At 45.9% G+C, this 20,797-nt stretch overlaps 1 protein-coding gene across 2 annotated transcripts in view; it reads left to right on the top strand.

Annotated features, from left to right (window-relative positions):
• KIF14 (kinesin family member 14) overlaps positions 1–20,797 on the top strand; it is a 624,724-nt gene that overhangs the window by 155,317 nt on the left and 448,610 nt on the right. For both annotated transcript variants that reach the window (XM_085601461.1, XM_085601462.1), the window contains 2 exons: positions 14,008–14,155; positions 14,278–14,341. In XM_085601461.1, the coding sequence (XP_085457587.1) occupies positions 14,008–14,155; positions 14,278–14,341 (212 nt within the window). The remainder of the gene's footprint in view (positions 1–14,007; positions 14,156–14,277; positions 14,342–20,797) is intronic.

The following is a 20,797-nucleotide window of genomic DNA, read 5'->3' as shown; positions in this document are numbered from 1 at the left end:
ACTCTGGTCCAGCTTGTGGGTGACGCAGTGACAGGTGGTGTGGGATCGTGAAGTCCTCGATGGATGGTGGGTGTGGGCAGTGAGGTGAGTAGGCAACTATTCAGAAGTGGAAAAGCCAGCCATATCTGTCATGAAGTGCGAGGAAACAGCAGCTTTAGCGTAAACAGGCATCTATGTAGAGTTCCCATAATAGGTTATCAAAATGAGCACCTGTCAGTGGGATGATGCTGTACAGCTGGGGGTAAAGTTAAGTGTTTATCTTTTGTGACCTATGAGGTGGATACTGGAGACATGTGTCAGCTCTGATGCCCCCAGGGCAATTGGAATGGACACAGGGAGTTAAACTGGCAAGTTTAAGCTAGAAAGAGACCAGTCATTCTCTATGCCAGTGTCAGACTGTGGGATGTTCTCTGGAAGGCAGCCTATGCCGTGTCCCCACAGAGGACTGACCTTGTGTACAACAGTACATCACTAAGCCTACTTTCACTGTTTGAGGTGCATTCAGTATGATGGGTGTGTGCCAAGCTCTGCCATAACGTACAGAATTAAAGCCTGCAGTTTTTTTTACTTTGTGAATTTCTTCCATTGTTGCTCTTTCCCTTCGGACCAAGGGCTACAGTGGTCTGTATTTAGTGCCCCCCCCCCCTCCCCGCTTAACTAAATATCTACCTTTCCCTCATCACACGTGCACTGGGTTGACACAAATCTGCCTCTCCCTTTGCAGTCCGTCCCATGAAAGTCCTTGTCGAGTTAGTGTTCTCAATTTTTTTTTTATTAATTGATGAAATAAGTGTAATTGGACATTTATCGTGAAATGAACACATAATTAATAAATTATGACCTTTTTTACATAACGGTTTAAAATATCCCACACTATAAGTACATTATGTAATTGTGAACGTGCTCTGCCTCTTTTAAATAGGCCTGCACACAATTCTTCTTAAATCCCCCGTGTAAGAAAGGACCTCTTTTGTATAATCACCCCCAAAGCTTTGGACTGATTGATGAAATAGTTTTTTTTTATTCTCCGTGGTGCCCTGGGCCTTGATGTTCAAGCACTAGTGCATGTGTTTTGATCCCCAAAGTTCATGTGCCATTAGCAAATACCTGATTGCCTTAAATACCTTACTTATAAGTCCCTAGTATATGGTACAAGAGGAACCCATGGCTATTAAGTTAAATGCCACAAGTGGCCTACAGCTCTTAATTGTGCCATCTCTACTGTGACAGGTTTAAAAGTGACTCTAGGCCTGCCACTGCAGGCTAGTCGGACATCTTTAACCCATTCTGTGCTGAGAACGGAACAATGTGCCTCCTTGAGGGGGTGGGGGGATTGAGAAAACCCACTAGACACCAGGGATTTTTTTTTCTTCATAAAAGACGGTTGGGGGCGGCCCACAATGGGCAAGACCATGCCCCCACCCACAATAAGTGAAAGCAGAAGTCTTTCTGCCCCCCCCCCCCCTCAGATCGGGACACTAGCCCCGGGGGGGGGGGGGGGGGAGAGAAAGCACACTAGGCACCAGGTTATTTTTTGTTTGAAAATGTAGGGGTGAGGGCTGCCCAAAATGCCCCCACCCCCAATCAGAAAAGGGACAGTTTTTCTGCCCGCTTTGGAGGGCAGATGGGGGTTATTACCCCGATCTGCCCCAGGGGGTCGAGAGGGGACAGAAAGCCCACTAGACCTCAGGGATTTTTATTTTTATAAAAGAAGGGTGGAGGCTGCCAGCAATGAGCAGGACCATGCTCCCTCCCAAAATAAATTAAAACAGAATTCTTTCTGCCCAACTGGTGGGCAGATGGGGGCACTAGCCCTTGATCAGCCCCCGGGGGGGTCGTAAAGCCCACTAGGCACCAGGGATTATTATTTTATTTGAATATGTACGGGTGGGGGCTGGGGGCTGGCCAAAATGGGCATGCCAATGCCCCACACCCCCCCAAACACAAATTGGACAGTCTTTCTACCCCCCACCCCGCCTGGGGAGCAGACGGGTGATAATACCCCATATCTGTTCTCTAGGAGGTTGGGGGGGGGCAGAAAGCCCACTAGACAACGAGGATTTTTTTTCTTTTTTTTTAATAAAACAGAGATGGGGGCTGCTCAAAATTAGGGGTGGGCGGAATTTGCGAAATTAACTTTCGCAAATTATCGCGAAAATGTTTAAAATTATCGCAAACAAGCGAAAATATCGCGAAGATGCGGAAGTTTTTTCCGGCATGTTCGCGAGATTTTCTGCATGGTTGCGGGTCGCCAACTTACCCATGTGGTTGCTTGCGGGCGCGGCCATCTTGTTTTGAGTTTTCTCGCGGTGCATGATCGCGAGAAGAAAGACGTGATCGCGCGACGCATGACGCATGACGTCACTGCGGTCGCGAGACAGGGCAAACGGCTAAAAACAATACAACATCTCATGGAGAACGCGACCGGATCAAGAAAACTTGTCGGCAAACGCAGGGATTCAGGTAAGGCGATCGCGCGCGCGCGCGAGAATGTATTATTTTATAGCGCGAGCAAGAAACAAATTATCGCCAAGCTGCGGAAACCGGAATTTTTGACATTTTCGCGCTCTCCGCGGAATGCGAAAATGTCAAATTATCGCAATTTCCGCGAACTGAACGAAATTTTTGCCCAGGCCTACTCACAATGGCCATGCCATGCCTCCGCCCCACATAAATGGGGACTGAAATCTTTCTGCCTCCCCTAGGGGGCAGATGAGGCAATAGCCTCCGATCTGCTGGGGGCAGAATGCCTACAAGGCACCAGGGATTTTTTTTTTCTTAGTGTAGGAGAGGGGGTTGCCCAAAATGGGCATGTCAATGCCCCCAACTCCCCCAAAAATGGGTGCAGTCTTTCAGCCCCCCCGGGGCATAAGGGGGCAACTGCCCCCGATCTGCCCAGCTGGGGGGGCAGAAATCTCACTTGTCATCAGGGACTATTTTTTCTTTGTGGAGTGATGGGGGCTGTCCTGAAAGGGCATGCTGATGTCCCCACCAGCCCCCCCCCCCCCCCCCCCAAAAATGGACACAGTCTTTCTGCCCCCCCCGCCCCCCCCCCCCGCTTCCCGGGGCAGATATGGGCAACAGCCCTCGATCTGCCAACCTGGTGGGAAAAAGCCCACTAGACAGCAGGGACTATTTTTACTTTGTGTAGGGGTGGGGGCTGCCCAGAATGGGCATGCTGATGCCCCCAAACCCGCAACAAAAAAATGGGCAGTCTTTCTGCCCCCCGGGGGCAGATGGTGGCTATTACAGCCGATCTGCCCCCTTCCCTGTGTAGGGGCAGAAAGCCCACTAGGCATATGTTTATGGGGATGTAAGGGAGCAGCTCCATAGCCAAGGGTCGCTCACCTTTTTCTTAGAGACACACTTTAGCCATTTCCGTCCCCCTAGGGGCAGATAAGTAATATTTTTAGGTTCATCTGCCCCCAAGGGGGGGAGAAAACCACTAGATATTGGGGAACGTTTGTGTGTGTGTGTGTGAACTGGAGTTCAGCTGATGGTCTGTATGTACTGACGTTTGGCTAGCTGTGTGTGTACAGGCATTTTGCTAGCAGTGTGTGTAGACTGGCTCTTGGCTGGAGGTGTGCGTAGACTGGCGCTTGGCTGGCGATGTGCGTGGACTGGCGCTTAACTGGTGGTGTGTGTGGGCTGACGGTGTTGTGCGTGGATGGCGCTTGGCTGGCAGTGTGCGTGGATGGTGCTTGGCTGGCGGTGTGTGTGTGAACTGTCGCTTGGCTGGCCGTGTGTGTGGACTGTCGCTTGGCTGGCGGTGTGGCTTGTGTGGATCCCCCAGCGTTTTCTTACCCTGAATCCCCTGCAAGCCTCAAAATTGGCTATAAAAATCAAATTTTCCTCATATTTCTGTGTGGGAAGGCTGTGGGATCACCGGGCAGGCACAAATTTCCTACCACCCAGCATTCCCCCAGGTCTCCTGATAAAAATGCTTCCTCACTTGTGTGGGTGGGCCAAGTGCTCGCGACAGGGAAGGGCCCACAACGTATTGTGGAGGCATCACAATTATCTATCACAAAACAACCTGGTTTTGCAAGGGGGTCACCTCCTTTTTTTGGTACCAGGCTCGGTAGCCATGTAGGATAACATACCAACCCCAGATAGTTCTGAAAACTAGACAACTGGGAGTGTCCAGAGTGGTTTGGCTTGCATGGATCCCCCAAACTGCCCTCCTGCTAGGAAGTATGAAGCTCTCTTAGCAACAGGGAACAAAGAGTATTGCTAAAGGGAGGAGATGTGACCTCTTTCAGTAGGATGAGTACTGGGCGGTGCCACAGATGTCACAGCTTCACAGAGGCTACTTCATCAGTGAAGCAAATGCTGATCACACCTTCGCCTTCCTGCCCCTTTGTGTAGACAGATAGGCTGGCACCTCCTCCAGAGGGTAAAACCTGTTGCAGAACAGTTTTTTCAGAAGCAGTGGCACATTATGCTGGGTACACCCAGAAAGAATGCTTGCACCATCTTGGTTTAGGGTAGAGAGGGATACCCTGGGATTGTTACAGAGCCAAATCCCCAGGAAGTGACGTTAAGTGGGATCAGTATGCTTTGGAGAACCATTGTCCCATTGGCTAGCGCGGCCTCCTCTCCCACAAATGAGAAGATGGCATAAAAGTGGCACCCCAGAACCACAGCCTTCAGATCACTGCTGAACTGGTTAGAAGACAGGAGAAGGATTGCACTGGTGCTCTCTGGACCCACAAAGGATTGCACCTGCGGAGTTCAAGGGCCTGGCAAGAGGACTGTACCTGCTGTGCCCACTATAAATAAATAATATATAAGTAGAGGAAGAGCTCCACTGGTACCCAGAGCGGGAGTAAGACTGACCTGCTGCTCCATGGACCCAGTAAAGAGAGGCTGTACCAAAGACTTGTCTGCACCTGCTGAACCAAAAGACTCACCAAAAGGATTGTCCCTGCAATGGGACTGTGTGGAAAAAGGATCCACTTGTGCCAGGTCATAAGTTGTGACTCCAAGATCTAGGTGGATAGACCCTTCTCAGCACCAGGGGCACACAAGCTGAAGGAAGCCCGCACATGAGAGAGCCCAGCTGCCCAGGGTCACAGCCAAAGTGCCTACTGGGAGACCAATTCCTTACCTGATGAGGTGTCCCCAAGTCAGTGAGACTCTTGGCCGTTGTTGAAATGGACCCTGGTCCTCCTGCATGAAAATGATATTCACCTGTTGACAAGTGCTGAAGGGCACTGTAATTGGAGACCAGTGGCAACAGGACCTGCACTGGACTTCACAGGGGCATTGTTTGAGATCAAGTTCCGAGGCCAGAGATGACCCTTGATTTTTTGTGGATCCCAGGGTTGCCCCAGTAACACTTACCACATCTCTTCTACAGCTTCATCATCTTAAGCACCCTGGTTATCTTCTAAGCATCTTGCATACCCGCATACCCAGCACAAGGATCACTTCCTTTTTGGATTCACGATCCAGGTGGAATCTGCTGTGAGGACTCTTAGACTGCTGGACCCGACAGGTGACTGTTTCTCTCAACCTAAGTGGTCAACCCAAGAGAGGATTGTTAGTTGTGCTAGTCCGTTGGCTCAGAAACCACGATGCTGAGTACAATGATTTTTTGGAACATTAAAGAATTGACTTACCTTATAAAATTGTATCTCCAGTTCCCCCTCTATAGATTTTTGTCGTTTGGTACCTAATTTAAGATCAAAATACACTCTATTTTAAAAAATTGGTGGTGGATTTTTATTGGGTCGTGTTTCTTATTTTATCTCTCTTACAGGCTCCTTTCATGCTGCACATCTTCAAGTGCGGCATCACATCATTTACCCTTCATCCATACATTGAGCATATGGATTATTAGTTGGGGTGGTTGTGAGGCATCACCAAGTAAAAATGTCACCATCCCCTATCATGTCCAGTTAGGTTTCATTAAGTCAAACCTTAGCTTAGTCCTGGGTAGCCCTGGCACAAAGCAGCCAGCCTTAACTCAAAGGGAAACTAGTTTAAGGCATTTATCAGTATCAAAAGAGTAAATAAATAAGAAACACAACACAATAAAAATCCCACTGCAATATATATATATATATATATATATATATAATTAGTATATTTCTTTTTATTTTTAACTAGACACCCAAATGACAAAAATCTGATGATGGGAACTGGAGTTATGATTTTTGCAAATGTCCATAAACCACTGCTGTAGGAAGCTAGCTCTCTATATACTATACAAAAGTAAGGTATAATGTGCACAGAGTCCAGTGGATCCCTAGAAGAATGGCAGAGGCTCAAGTAGATAATACCCTACTCTCTGTTGTGGTAGTGTGATTGAACAGTCAGGCTTATCAGGAGGGTAGTGTTAAGCGTTTGTTGTACACACTCAAGCAAGAAATGTTGTCACTCTCTCAAAGACTAAATCCAGACCACTTGTTTGTAGAAAACGTTATTATTTTGTTTTATTTATAGAACCAAGATTTACTTAGTAGCAGGTAAGTTGAACTCTTCATACAATGTGACTTTTCAAAATACATTGAACACTGGTTTTGTAGGAACATTCAGAATACTTTTTCATTTGAAAAAACGATTTGTAAACGGTTAAGAAATGCTTGTAGTTATTTTTGTATTACTTTTAGGTGACTTTTCGATTATTGTTCTAGTTTGGTAGGAAACACACTCCTAACACAGTTTAAGCAACACAGGAGATTTGTAAGCAGGTAAACTTTTTTTTTTTGTTGTTGTAAATTTCTTTATTGCTTTTTCAAGGTATATTCCATGTTCATATATGACTACATATCTCGTAGACAACATTTGACACAATGAACATTCCAATAACAAGCTCGGGGATAATTTGATATATAATTTCCCTTAGAGATGCTTACCTATCCGACATGTTTTCAAACCTTTAACTAGGCAATCCCAAACAACCCCCCCCCTACCCCCTCCAACCGGGTCCAACCAACTCGAGGTCTACCTATCTTAAATCAGCCATGGGTTTCCTCTTGTCTCACCTCCTGACTGTGGGTCTCACCCCTACTGTGATGTTCCTCATCTGGTGATGCCTGTGTGAAATTTGGGGCATGTCCGTCTATATCTCGTGGATCATCATCCCCCACGCCAGCAACACCTCGGGGAGTTTATAATCTCTTCTAGTGCTATGCATATGCCCCTCCTCAGCCAGTGCCCACTCTCTCAAGTCTGTTTTCCAGTTTGCTAGCTGCGGCCCCCGTGGAGTTAACCAGTGAATCGTTATGCGCCGTCTAGCTGTTATAAGCCCCAAAACCAGGAACCGCCTGCTCGTCTTGCGTTTAGGGTCGCGGGGAATTAAACCGAGGAGACAAGAACGCACATCCAAGGCACTAGTCCTGTTATTCTATGCAGGTCCTCTAGGACCGCCGTCCAGTATGTCTGAATCGTTGGACAAGTCCATGCCATGTGTGGAAAATCCGCCTGAACATATTGACATCTAGGGCACTTTGGATCTCTAGATCCATCAATAGCGCGCAGCCGTCTGGGTGATAGGTAGGTCATATGAACTATATTATACTGTATCTGCTTAAACCTATTACATATCGACACCTTACGTACGCTTTCATGAATTTTCTCCCAGTCTCGCGTTGTGTAATCTCCTGTGGACATACCAGCTGCCATTTCTCCTCTACTTTTATGGGTCCACACTTTTAATCATCTCTTAGCGCCCTATATAGGTGGGTGACAAGTTTCCGCTCTCCCGCCATGGCAATCATAGTGACCAAGGTATGGGTGTGCCCCGGGGCCTCTGGAAACGTAGGCCATAACTGCCGAGCCGTTGCCGCTCTTTTGGCATATTGCAGAAATTTCCCTGATCCCAACTCAAAGGTATCAACCGCTTCCTGATACGTAATTAATCTAATTTCCGGGTAGGGGTCAGATAACATTAGGCAGCCCCCTACCTTCCATTTGTCAGTTGACATAACCCGCTCAATTTGAGCAAAGGGTGGCATAAGCCAGAAATCTGCCTCTGGGGCATTTGGCCGTTCCCAAATAAGTATCCTGACAACTCGGTTCCATATCGCAGCTAGTAATCTAACCAATGGAGGACATTGTTCCCGTAGCCCCCCTGCCCGCCAAAGGAGCGCTCCTAACTGTCTGTCTCCATATGTGTCTGCAAGTAGTGACCTTTCCTAAGAGGGGTCTGTGTCTAACCAGGCTATGGCATGCTGCAATTGTGCCGCAAAATAATAGAGCTTTAAGTCTGGAATTTCCAGACCTCCCTTGCCCCACTTGCGCTTCATGACCTCTAGGCTGACCCAACTGCGTTTCCCATTCCATAACAGTGGTAGGAGCAGTGCGTCTAGTTCTTTAAATATCTGATGCAGGAGTTCAAAGAAGGAGCCCTGCATTGTGAAGAGACATCTAGGCAAAAGCACCATTTTAATTAAGGCTATCTTCCCCATCAATGAGAGTTTGAATGTGTTTCAGAAGGTGATACTGCCCTGAAGACCCCTGAGTATCGTCCCCATACTGTGCTAGTAAAAGGTGTCCTTACCTCTGCTTATCCATATCCCGAGATAGCGCAGTGTGTCCAGTACCCACGGGAGCCCCATCTCAGGGAGCTGGACTCCACCCCGCTTGTTCTTTGACCCAATTGCATATAGTTGTGATTTTAATTTATTAATGCCGAGTCCGGAGGCCTTGGCAAACTGATCCAAAGCCGCAAGCAGTATCAGAATTGATTGGGTTGGTTGGCGTAAGTACACCAATGCATCATCAGCATACAGTGATACGAAACCAGGTAAACTCTTGTCAAGCAATAGGTTACTTTTTGTGCAGTACAAGACAGTTCAACACAATTTTCCGAGAAAACCCACCATTCAGTCCTGTGGAGAAAACTACATGTTAACAGGTGAGTAAAACGGTTTTAGGATTGGAGTTTTTTCGGGGGGGGGGGGGGAGGGTAAGAACCAAGGCTCCCCATGGTTCTGGTTGGCACCTAAGGGGCGGGGCACCACCATCAGCAGCACTAGGGTGGCCGGGTGCAGGGTGCCAATGTTAGCCAAAGTGGCTAGGGGGCTCCTCAGTTGGGGGCTGCTCACGGGCAGGCCACTGAATCTCGGGAGCCAAGCTCTTAGGGTTAAGGTTATGGGAAAGTGGGGTCCCAGATTGGCACCAATTCCACACCATTAGCGGCACTGGGGCGGCCGGGTCCATTGTGCTCAGGTGGTGTCGGGAGCCCAATGCCTTTCAATGGAGGACGTCGGTCGTGGAAAGGGACTGGCAGGCTGGAGCCAGGAGACTGGATGAAGGAAACCAAAGACTAGATCGGTAGGTCACGGTTGGGGGGGACCCTTCAGGATGAGGCTGCTGGCATTGAGGAGAAGGTCAGTGGAGGTCGTCCAGCGCTGGATCACTGGTCAGGATCGCCAGGGGTACCTCGCTGGGGTTTTGGGCCACTCGAACTCTGGCCATGGGCGTCTGGTGCAGAGTGGTGAGGACTCGCGGAACCGGCTGGATCTGGAGTCTGGCTTTGGTTGCTGTTGCACAAATCCTGTGTCCACGGGAGATAAGAGTTCTTTAGGAAGGCAGGGCAGGTCTTCAAGGTTCAGGAGACAGGCCGGTAGGGCTCGGGCCAAAGCAGTTATCGTCCCCCTCTTCTTCTGCAGCATGGCTCTTCGGTCCTTCTTCTTGTCACGTCGAATATGAGGGCGCAAGGTTCAGGGGTGCCCCTAAATAGGGGTTTTAGGGGCGTTACAGGGATGCGCAGGTTGCAACCAATGGGTCCCTTCCCTGAGGTGTCTACACCCCCTAGTATACCACCCTGCAGTGGGAGGGGGACATATGCCTCTTCCTGATTGGAAGGGTCCCCCCATCTTCAAGATGGCGGGGACTGAGAGGTGGCCTTCTCTTTGCGTCCCCCACCTAAGGGGTCGGGTTGCCAAAGGTGGGCACACCTCCCTTCCTGGCTAGGTTTTCATGCCGGTTGTCTCGCTCATATTGGGTGCCAGAACTGGTGGGAGCCAGTTGCTGATAGCAGCAAAAGGCTGGGGGAAGCTATCAAAGGCAGCAGGCCTTTAAATCTTCCTCTTCGAGGGCCCTGCCCATCCTGGTGAAAGAACCAGGACACCTCTGCTCAGGATGTGCTTTGTTTCCAGACCCAGAGAGTGGAGGTCTCTCTTCCCAGGGGCCCAGAAACCTGTCTAGTGGTGACAGAAGGCTGGGAGTCAGTCAGAAACCACACCAGAGTTTCCATTAAATCCAACACTGGCATCAACGTGGGTTTAATGTGCTAGGATGTTTGATAACAAACTGTCCAGACTTCAGTAAAGTCATCATGGAGCTGTGGAGTTGGTGTTGACAAACTCCCAGCCCATCTATTCAAAATGGCTTCACTACATTTACAATGTCTGTGAATGGCACAGACACTGTATGGGCATATTTCTCTTGCAGCTGTGCCCCCACCTGGGTATGGTGCAAATTGCCTTTAGGGCTGTAATGTATGCTAGAGGGGTGACTTACCCATGCCATAGGCAGTGTTGTTGGACATGGCTCACAGGGATGTGTGCCATGTCGATTCTTTAGTTTGGCCTGCACCAAAACACACAGTCTGCTTTGGCAGGGTGGGGATGTTAAGGTGAGGGGTCTCTGAGGGTGGAATACATGCTGCAGCCCTCAGAGGCCCTCTCTTGTCACAAGGCCCTTGTAACCAGGGGTACCCTCTACAAGGGACTTGTATGTGGCCCAGGGTTGTGCCAATTGTGTGTACAAAGGTACATGTTTAAGAAAGAACACCGGTGCTGGGGCCGGGTTAGCAGGTTCGATGCACACACTCATTCAAGATGGCATCAGGCAAAAAGTTAGGGGGTAACCATGCAAAAAGGGTCACTTTCCTACAGCTGCATTTTACTCCAGAACGTTTAATAAAGCACTACTTCTCACTCTTCATGGTGATCTATGAGCCTTGAACGTGAGGGTCCGGGGCAAAGTCAAAGTTTCAGGCTGACCTTGATGGAACTCTGAATCAAATGCATTTGCTGGGTTGGTTCTGGTAAAGATTTTACCTTTCAACAAATGAAATTGTACTGGTTCTTTTTCTCAACACGAGTCAATTTGGTGGCATCCTCCGCAGCTTGGGCCTGGCGTTGGATTTGACTTTGACAGACAGTCATAATCCAGCGGTCCAGAGAACAACCTTTGTTGTCGACTGAGTTTGCAGTTACCCATCAACCTGCAAGTAGCAGTAGTCCGTGTTTCTCAGATCTGTGCCCCAAAACCGTTTCTTTTGCTATAGACTCGCATGTTGCTGTTCTGCGGTGAGAAAGAGTACACTCGAGCACCATCCAAGGACCTAGGAGGCACCTTTTGGGGGGGGTGGGGTGGGGGGGGGGGGATTAGAACTCGTTCTCCCGTACTACAGAAGGCCAGTCCAGGGCCAGTCCAACTTTCTAAAGTCAACTTTGCATTAAAAGTTACTGTTAATCTGATTTCAGCAATAAGTCTGGTTTAATGTAAATGTTAATTTGATACCTCAGAGTACTATATTTGCTAGTCCCAGCTTTTCTGCAGTGAAAACGACGATTTCGAGTTTTCACTGACAGGACATGTAAAACATAAAAGGGACAAATCCTTCTTTTTAATATTTCAAATGATAATAGCGAATGCTGATAATTCCCATTTAGTGACGAGCCTATATAGGGCCATGCAAACAGAACTGATCAAAAAGTCCAGCAGAGCACGAGATAGATGGAATGCAGTGTTAGACACACTAATTGTAGCAGAAGAGGGCAATCTTGTTGTGCCTTAACGGACTACTGTCTCCTAACGGCAATTTGCGCATAATACCCTATAAATATTTGCATCCGGCATATTGCACGCCACTGAGGCTTCAAAGGTATGGCCTTCGTGAAGAGACAAGATGCTGCAGATGCAGGGCAGCTGATGCAGACTTTGTGCACCTTGCATGGCACTGTGAAAAGATTAGTGCATATTGGGGAAATGTAATACACTTATTAGGAAATATGTTGAACTGTCGCATAGAATGTTCAATGAAGTTATGCTTATTAGGTCTGCTAAAGCAATTCAAATCCACTAAGAATTTTTTCCGGCTATAGCAATATTACTCGCAACAAGAAGAATCTCAATACACTGGAACAGAAAAAAATCCCCTTCAGTCAAAAGATGGATAATGGATTTGATATATTGTAGAGACAATTTCCAGCTATATGCAGAAGAATTACGGTCCGCCTCCAAACCTACAGACTTCTGGGAACTGCTGTCAATCTGTTTGAGGGACAACTCTGATATGTTTAATACCGATATGAATATTGATCCTCTGTAGATGTCATAATGTAAAAAGTAGAAGTACGTACTCGTAAAATAATGTTAAACATGTACCACGTGCTGTTGGGTGAGTGTTGGTCAACCTGATCTCGTTGTAATGTATGTTTCAAAATACTAATAAGAGTAAAAAAAAAAATCCTTCTTTTTAATATTTAGCACCCTGCCTTGTGGGCTACTAAGGTCTTCCATAGGGGTGGCTTATAAATATTAAAAAAGAAGGCTTTGACTTGGTGAAAGGATTTATTTTGCCATGTCAGGTTGGCAGTTTAAACTGCCCGACTAGGCTGCAGTGGCAGACGGAGAGTCATGTTTTCAATTTGTCTCTGCAGTGGTGAAGCAGAAGTGCTGCAGTCCATTAGTGACATTTAACTTTCTATCCCCGGGTACACTTTGTACCATATACAAGAGACTTATAGGCAAGTTAAATATGCCTATGAGGTATTCGCCAATTGCACATACAATTTGAGGGGTCAGAACACATGCACAGGAGGCTGGTGAACAGGCCCAGTACACGTCAGAGTTGAAAAACTAGCAGCATCAGTCCAAACGTTGGGGGGGGGTTTGACCATACAAAAAGAGACACTGTCGTACACATACGTAGCACTAATTGGTCAGTCGACTGCCTCTTTCAATTAGACCCCAAAATGAGTTTTTACTGTTGGCATCTCTGCCGTCCTCTTTTGAGCCACAATTAGACACGCAAGCAAAGGGGAGAAAAGCGCAGAGAAGACCTACATCTGTATTGGAATTCCCCCCCCAAAAAAACCTGATGGATCGTTTGGGATTTTTATGTGAACAGGGTATCCTAAGGTGAGAAAATTTGCCGATCTTACTGGGGGCACGTTATGCTGCTTAAGGGAAAATTTGATGGTAATGTCTGGTGACAATTTAATTCTGACATTTCGACAGTCATGGAAAGGGTGTGCAATTTTTTAGTGCAACATGTTAGAATTTTCACGTTGATGTGATGTTATTTTATCACTCCATCACAATCATACAGGCACAGATGTAACATATGAGCTTACTTTTACTTTTTTAAATTTTTTTCTTTTTGGAAACATGTCTTTTGGTGGCAACCACCACAGACCTCTCTTGAGAATGCACTAAAACCGTGTCTTGGTAGTTTTTATTTTTTTATTGTGACTTATCAGGGAGGACGACCAGGCTGCCTATGGATGTGGTTTGACATTGAAAAGTATACACCCACCCATTTATGTATGGGGTGCAATCCTATTCCTTCTCCCTCAGCAGGTTGAAACTTCAGAGAGAAAATCACGTTACTGATAACTCACAGTTCATTGTTGTCTATATTATCAGTGCTTTGCGTTATGACCAGTCGAATGTGCTGAATTAATGGACCAGATCTCTGAAGTAACCATGCCCATGAGTGAATATGTCATACAGTTCAGGTTTTTCTTCGTATTTTGCAACTTTTAGTTTAAAAAAAAAAAAGGGATAAACATGACTACAAAACCCAGCATAAAAAGAAAAACATAGACTGCAGGATGAGGCTCTCACGGACATCGAAACATAGAAAGGGTTCCCTACCTAGCCTATTTGCGAAGTATTCAGCACTTTATTCCACACCTGAAGGTTTTATGTACTCTTGCGTTGAATGTCCACTATTGATGATCACTCTAGATACCAAAATAATCAGGACCAGAATTGCGTTGCTCTTTGGTGCTCATGCATTTGTTTTTTTCTCCTTAGAACTCAAAGCTGAAATAGAGAAACTAAAATCGGCTCAGTTGAGTACTCCAAATATTAACCCTGATGAATACAGGCATTGCAAACAAGAAATTGCGTCACTAAGGGTGAAACTGAATCAGCAGATGTTGGAAATGTCCGATATGCAACGGTAATCAACCATGTTTCTAATTTTTTACTAATTGTAACATGTCTCGAAACAGTAAAAAGCAGAATCATTGTGCCAAACTTTCAGAACATGATCTGTATTGTTTTATTTTATTTTACTAATAGAGCCTGGAAGGAAAAACTAGAACAGGCAGAAAGAAGAAAAATGGAGGAAACTAAAGAGTTGCAGGTATTGCATGTGCATGTCTGTAAAGCTGTATTTTCAGTTTGAGTTTGCCTTTGCTTTTGAGAGTATTCCCACTTTTCAGTTGTCAGAAAATCTGCTTTCTGTAGCATTTTATCTCCACATTTATAGAAAACGTCTACAAACTATATAGTTGAAGATATTACATTTTTTCTCTTTAAAGCCAATCAGAGGCCCAAAATAGGTATTTCTGGATTTCGATGTTAAAGGCAAAACTGTTCCTTGGTGGACAATCTGAAGTTTTATTTTCTACTCTACTGCGTCAACCTCTGGTTTAACAATGTAAAATGATTTGTCTGTAGGCCCACCACACTTCGACCAAATGAGTTTACACTAGAGTTCATCCGATGGATATCTTTTGACCTGCACATAAACTTCTTTGCACTCTCTTTCTAAGCAGTAATGAATGGATTTTGAGACACCAGGACAATGGAAGATTTGTCAGAGGCAAGTTAGACTACTGTAGAGAAGTCTATTGTTATGTTTAAAAAGACACCAAAATTACAAAAGTCTATTGAAGGAAAACCGAGCTATGATTTTTCAAAGGCGAGTAAAGTCTTAAGTACAATCAATTGTTGTAACCTGCTTAGCAGGTTCTGAGCCAATGGGCCAGAACGGCTACCAATCTTCTCGTGGATGGGTCAGAACGGGTTGGGAGCCAGTCACAGGGACCACTTGGATCCAGGGAGACAGATGCCTGTTGAGGCCAGCATTCTCATGGTCCTCAGTCAACTTTTCTGTTTTACCACAGTCAAGTAAAGAAGTGGTCCTGATGCTGGGGGTACAGTATGCTGAAGATGCTCGACTTATAAGTAAGCTAAATAAGCCAATCGGGTATTAGCCAATTAACATAACTTTGAGGGGTCAGAATACATGCATTGGAATGGGAACAGCTGGCCCAATTTACTACTGAGTTGAAAAACCAACTGCATCACTCCAAAATCTTAGAGCGAGTGAGTTGATCATAGTAAAAGATAAACTTTACCACAAATACCACTTACTTTTGATCTACATTTCCGTCTGAGCAATGTTCTGGTGTGCATCATTACAGACTGTTTGGAGGGAAGCACATTGAACTGTTGAACTTTCATTTGAAAGCTGTATAAATTAATCTACTATAGGCAGCACACCATAACCTCCCATTTTACGATTTTTAAACTAACACACGTCTCTTTCGAGTGTCTAAAATGTGTTATTGGTTCAAATCTTTTTTCTGAATTTTCTTAACAAGCATAAGAGAAAGGACTGTTAAAAGGGTCACATGGCATTTTAAAAGAAAATTAACTGCAAGAATGTATTCATCATGTCCACGTAGGGGCTTAGAGAAGTATTAAAGAGGTGCTGCTCTTTATGAAATTAAGATTTGTAGTTTCCCTGCATATATGTCATTTCTGCATAAAAAGATATGATGATTAATAGGGTTACTGTGAGAGCCTGCCATTTATATATTTAGCCTCGACGACCTTGCCTACGGGCGGATGGGGACTTAGTGAGGCTCATGTAGGTTCTAGAGTGGATCACCAATCTTATTTTGCTGATTGCAAGAACATTAAAATCAAATGGGGAATGGCAGGATTGTGACGCAGTTGCTTTCTAAAAACAGTAGCAATAGGCCAAGTCATGAATTTGCTAATTCTGTTGAATCTAGATTAAGAGGTGCACAATTCAAGGGAAGGCTCTGCTTTTGATTGATTGTTGGTCATTTAGTTGATTGAAGGCCTTAACCAGGCTTATGTAATTGTTAGTAACATAGCACATTGCATCAGCGTTAAAATCATATTTCAAAAGTTTAATGACTGTGCTAGTGTAGAGTACTATATGAAAATTGTAGATCAAGAGAGGACTGCAATATGTCCAAGAACCAGCTTTTACTCATGCATTTCGGACACATTTTTTTTTTCTGGGTGCAATGTTACATCAGGCAACATATCAAATTTTATCTGAAGAGAACCCATTTGACAAACATGGCAACTTTCTGTTTTCTAATACTTTAGATTACAATTGTATGAATACTCTGCCACATATTGCAAGTTAAGCAAAATACTTATGTGGCAGAAGCAGTATTTAGCGTACATGTACAAGAAATTTCACTGCTAACCAAAGTTTAGTCAAGAATTAAAAATGTCTTGGGTATCATAAAGGAAAGTTTCAGTTCTATTAGTGACGAAGAAGCGAGGATTAGGCTTTATCTTTCTTTGTTTATTTAGATAGCAGCCATGTTAGATCCAAACATTATAACAAAACTTCATTTCCCATAAAACCTGGGGAACATGATGGTGAAAAGTTCATCCAACTAGGATCTAGAATGTGCCTGTATCCATGTTAGTTCCCTCTTCCTTTCCCTCTTTCTTCCTGCGACAAAAGCCAGATTTGGAAGATCTTACTGCGGTTTGGAAGCCTCTGATCCTGCAATGAAAAAACAGGCTAAGAATTGAATCCATCGGGATACACCAAGGCAAAAAACAAATGTCAAAGCAGTGCCAACAAAAGGGTTTCGTACTCTCAACTAGAAGATGAAATAACAGACAATTCAGAAAATTGCGTATGCCTCCAGTTGACTTGTATCTCTTAAACAGATCCACCACTATATTGGGGTGGGCAATGATGTAACATTGGGTAGGCTAATCCTCACCTCCGAGTCTTTAATAGAATTGAAGCTTTCGTTTACGATAGCTAGGAAATTTTCCATTCTATGTTAGGACCCGGAGATGAGGATTTGACTATTTTAACGCTCATCTTCCACCAGAATTGCAGTTGAGGAAACTGGCTTGAAGTAAAACCATTTTAAAGGTTGAATCCGAAGACCAGTCTGACACGTTCAAAATGCCCCCCAAACAGTCTCCTAGAGCGAAGCCTCTTAAAACCATAGGCCGTCTGGTAGAATGCGCACCGAATATCTTCGTGTCGATGCCTGCTTCTCCACGTTCCATCAGACCCATCGTGCAATGGTGGGAGAAGAGACTGCCCTTCATGGTTTCTCAAGGGCAATGAGTAGTTGTCGCTCTCTGTGAGGGCGAAGATCTTCTCTCAGAGCTTCATACTCCATGATAAGGTGCACCACACATAGTCTTGGTGAATCTGGAAAAGTCAGATAAGAAATCGGACATGAGTTACACTTTGTTCTTCTGGAAACATGAAAGGTAACCCCATCTAGGTTAAAAGTCTGTCTCGTGATATCTTGGGCTAGAAAATCGGAGACCCTCCAACATGAGATGAGGCACAAAAGAATGGGCAACTTTGCTGACAGTTGTTTCTGTGAGATGTACCTATTGCTAGACAAGGAGGTGAAAAATTTCACAACCCCATTGTCGTCCCAAAGCACTGAGTACCTAGGCTCTGGAGGAAGTGAACAAACGGATGCTTCAGAGCAACTTCCGTACCATGAATGTTCCCATACAGGGATGCCTGCCACCACAGCATGTCCTTCCGAAATTGTTTACCAAATGGTATGACCTATCCGAACCATCCATTTCGAGACTAGAGAAGCCAGAAAGTTTAGGATGTGGTGTGGACAACATCTGCCCCCACTGGAGCCAGATCCCCTTGCTGGCACCAGCCCAACCATTGAGACCAAGCCAATCGGTAGTGTTTGACAGTACCATCCGCCTGGGCCCGATTAGGAGGTTCGCAGCACTTCTTGAAATCTCCGGTACTCGCCAATGAGACCTGTAATCCTCTATGCCATAGGTTGGAGGGTGCCAATCGTCACCAGATGATGGGGATTCCCATATCGATCACTGAGGAGAGACTGATCTTTGGGTAGACGGTTTGGAAAATAACAAGAAAGTTCCATCAGAACTGGAAACCAAACTTGCGACTTCCACATCGGGGTCACCACCACCAAATCTCCCAACTGTCTGCCTGCTTGCGCCGTGAGTCTCGTATCATGGCAATGGGTGGGAAGGCTTAGCCTTTCTCCACTTACCAGTCCTGGAGGAACGCATTGGTTGCCACCTCACTGGGGACTGGTCTGCAACTGAAATACTGTGGAAGTAGGTGGTCAAGTAGGGATGCAAAGAGGTCTATCTTGAATGGACTCCCCTGCTCTGTGAGAGCTAGGAACAGGGACGGAAGCAGCTTCCATAGATTTGTGTCCCATAGATGGTGTGATTGTCAATCCTCAACTTGGTTGGCTGACCCTGGGAGTTGTTCTGCGATGACCGCGATCTGCTGCCTTCGGCAGTATTCCAAAAATCCTTGGCTAGATCTAAAAGGGCATTGGAAGGAGTACCCCCCAGATGAATGATTTAATGAATCACCACTACATTGTCCATTTTTTGAGGAACGCAACACTTCTTTGGTCCAACATTTTACTTCAGACAAGCCTGACATCCACTCCAAGCAACTGATATGGAGGGATTGTTTGTTTTTAAATTATCCGCCGCCTGTGGTAAACTCCCAGCAGCGCGCGCAACCAACCGTTGCTGCTGGCGTTTGGTTCGATCACCAGATCCAGTTGTGAGTTGAAAATACCACGCCCGTTCCAGACCTTCATGTGTGTGAGCCACCGACATAGTTTGTCTCTTACTCTCAGCATGTCCCCCTTACAGAGGAGGCCAATGATGCCACGGCATAAGAGTGAGACCTTCAATCGTTGGAGGAAAAGTAAATGAAGAGGGTCCAGGAATATGGCCTGGATGGAAGATGAAAGAAGGTCGAACACTCTGGTGATTTGCTGGAGGGAGTTTGTCGTCCTGGAAAGAGTTCTGTGCACTTCGTGATGAATTTTGGCCATCTTGGTAAATTCTACATGGTTTCTGCCAAGTTGATCATGAAGCCTAGGATGGTGAGAAACAGAGAGGGAACCAGGGCAAACTTTTTGGCATTGATTATGAACTCTAGGGATTAGAGGAGCTCCACTGATCTCCCCAGATGTGTGGATAGTGCATGCGGGCATTGGTCCATAAGGGGCACATTGTTCAGATACACTGTATGCAAATCCCCGATGCCCATAGGCGGTCCACCACAGGCTTGAGGACCTTGGTGAAGCACCAGGAAGCTGAAGAAAGGCCGAATGGAAGGCAGCTGAATTCGAAGTTCTGGCCCGGCTACTGGAATTGTAGGAACCATTGATGTGGCAGGAAGATTGGAACAGTCGGGTAAGCATCCTTGAGGTCCAATTTTACCAGACAGTCGTAGGAGGTCACGAAGGAGATGGATGCCCTACATTTTGAAGTGACGGAAAACCATTCGTTGAATTCCTGGAGATTGATCACCGGGTGTTGGCCCCATCCCTCTTCTTTACCAGGAAGAGGTTGCGTAGAAAACCTGAAGGGTGAGGAGCGATCGGAAGAATGGCTGCCTCCTGCTCTGAAAAATGGAGAGGGCATGGAGGAGTCGGTTGGAAAGGGGATTCATAGAATTCGATGTGAAAACCCTTGACTGTTTGGAGAACCCAGACATCCGACGTAAGATCCCTCCATCTGTCTATGATTTGCGCCAAACGTCCCTCCAAGTTTTTTTGAGAAAAGAGAGTTAGACTCACTGTGTGAGTTAGTGGAAGAGCCGCCACCCTAGGCACAGTCGTTGGTATCCTCTGGTTGGGCAGAAGTTCCCAAAGCGGAAGGAGTCTTGTCATTGGCCTCTCTGCAAGGGCTGTTGTAGGAAGCTGGCTCTTTATGTGATATATCAATAATCTGATATACTGTGTAAAGAGTCAAGGAATTCCCTAATTAATACACAGGGCTTGCTAAGCAATCCCAAAGTGCTCTTTTAGGGGGTACTGTGCTCGAGCAGCCTTAGGCTTACACAGAGGAGTGAAATACATGTGCAAATACACACAATGATTAATAAATGACAACACAACTCAAGATAGAGATCCACATCAATTTATAAAAAATATAAAGTATCCTTATATATGTTTTGGCACCAAAATCAATCGGTGTTAAGCCCACAAGAAAAGTAATGTTGTCACTGTTTGTGGGGCGTCCGTTCAAAAGAAGTTAGCTGTAAGTGCAACAGCAGTCTGAATCCTCTCCCAAGTCGGAGTGTACTGTCCCTCTCTCTGAGGAAGGTGGCCATCCCAGCTCCACTCTGTGCAGTGCATATGTAGGAGAGTAGGGTCTGCTTTCTATGTTCACCCCCACTTTTTGCTTTTGCTTTACTGGTTTACGACTTAGATGTGGCTGTGGGCCTGCTAATCAGACCCACAGCCCTGCTGTTCTCTCTCTAAATTACTACTATGTACTTTAGGTGCATAACCCATTTGGATAGGATCACCTTATTGGCCCCTGTACAGTGTACCCTAGGTACCCAGGGCATAGGTGTACCCTAGGCCTACCAGGGGCTGCAGCATGTATTGTGCCACCCCTGGCCTGGCCTTCCATTTTGACACAACTGGCTGATCACTCAGCTGGGGCAAGGTCGTGTAATCACCCCTTGCTTAGGTGTAGTATTCCTATACCTAACTTACATATAGACACATGTGTACCTATCAGTCAC

Source organism: Triturus cristatus, chromosome 4_2 (genome assembly GCF_964204655.1).
Source record: "Triturus cristatus chromosome 4_2, aTriCri1.1, whole genome shotgun sequence".
In the NCBI taxonomy this organism is placed as follows: domain Eukaryota; kingdom Metazoa; phylum Chordata; class Amphibia; order Caudata; family Salamandridae; genus Triturus; species Triturus cristatus.
The sequence above is the reverse complement of the archived record's forward strand: the minus strand, read 5'-3'. Positions and strand labels throughout refer to the sequence as shown.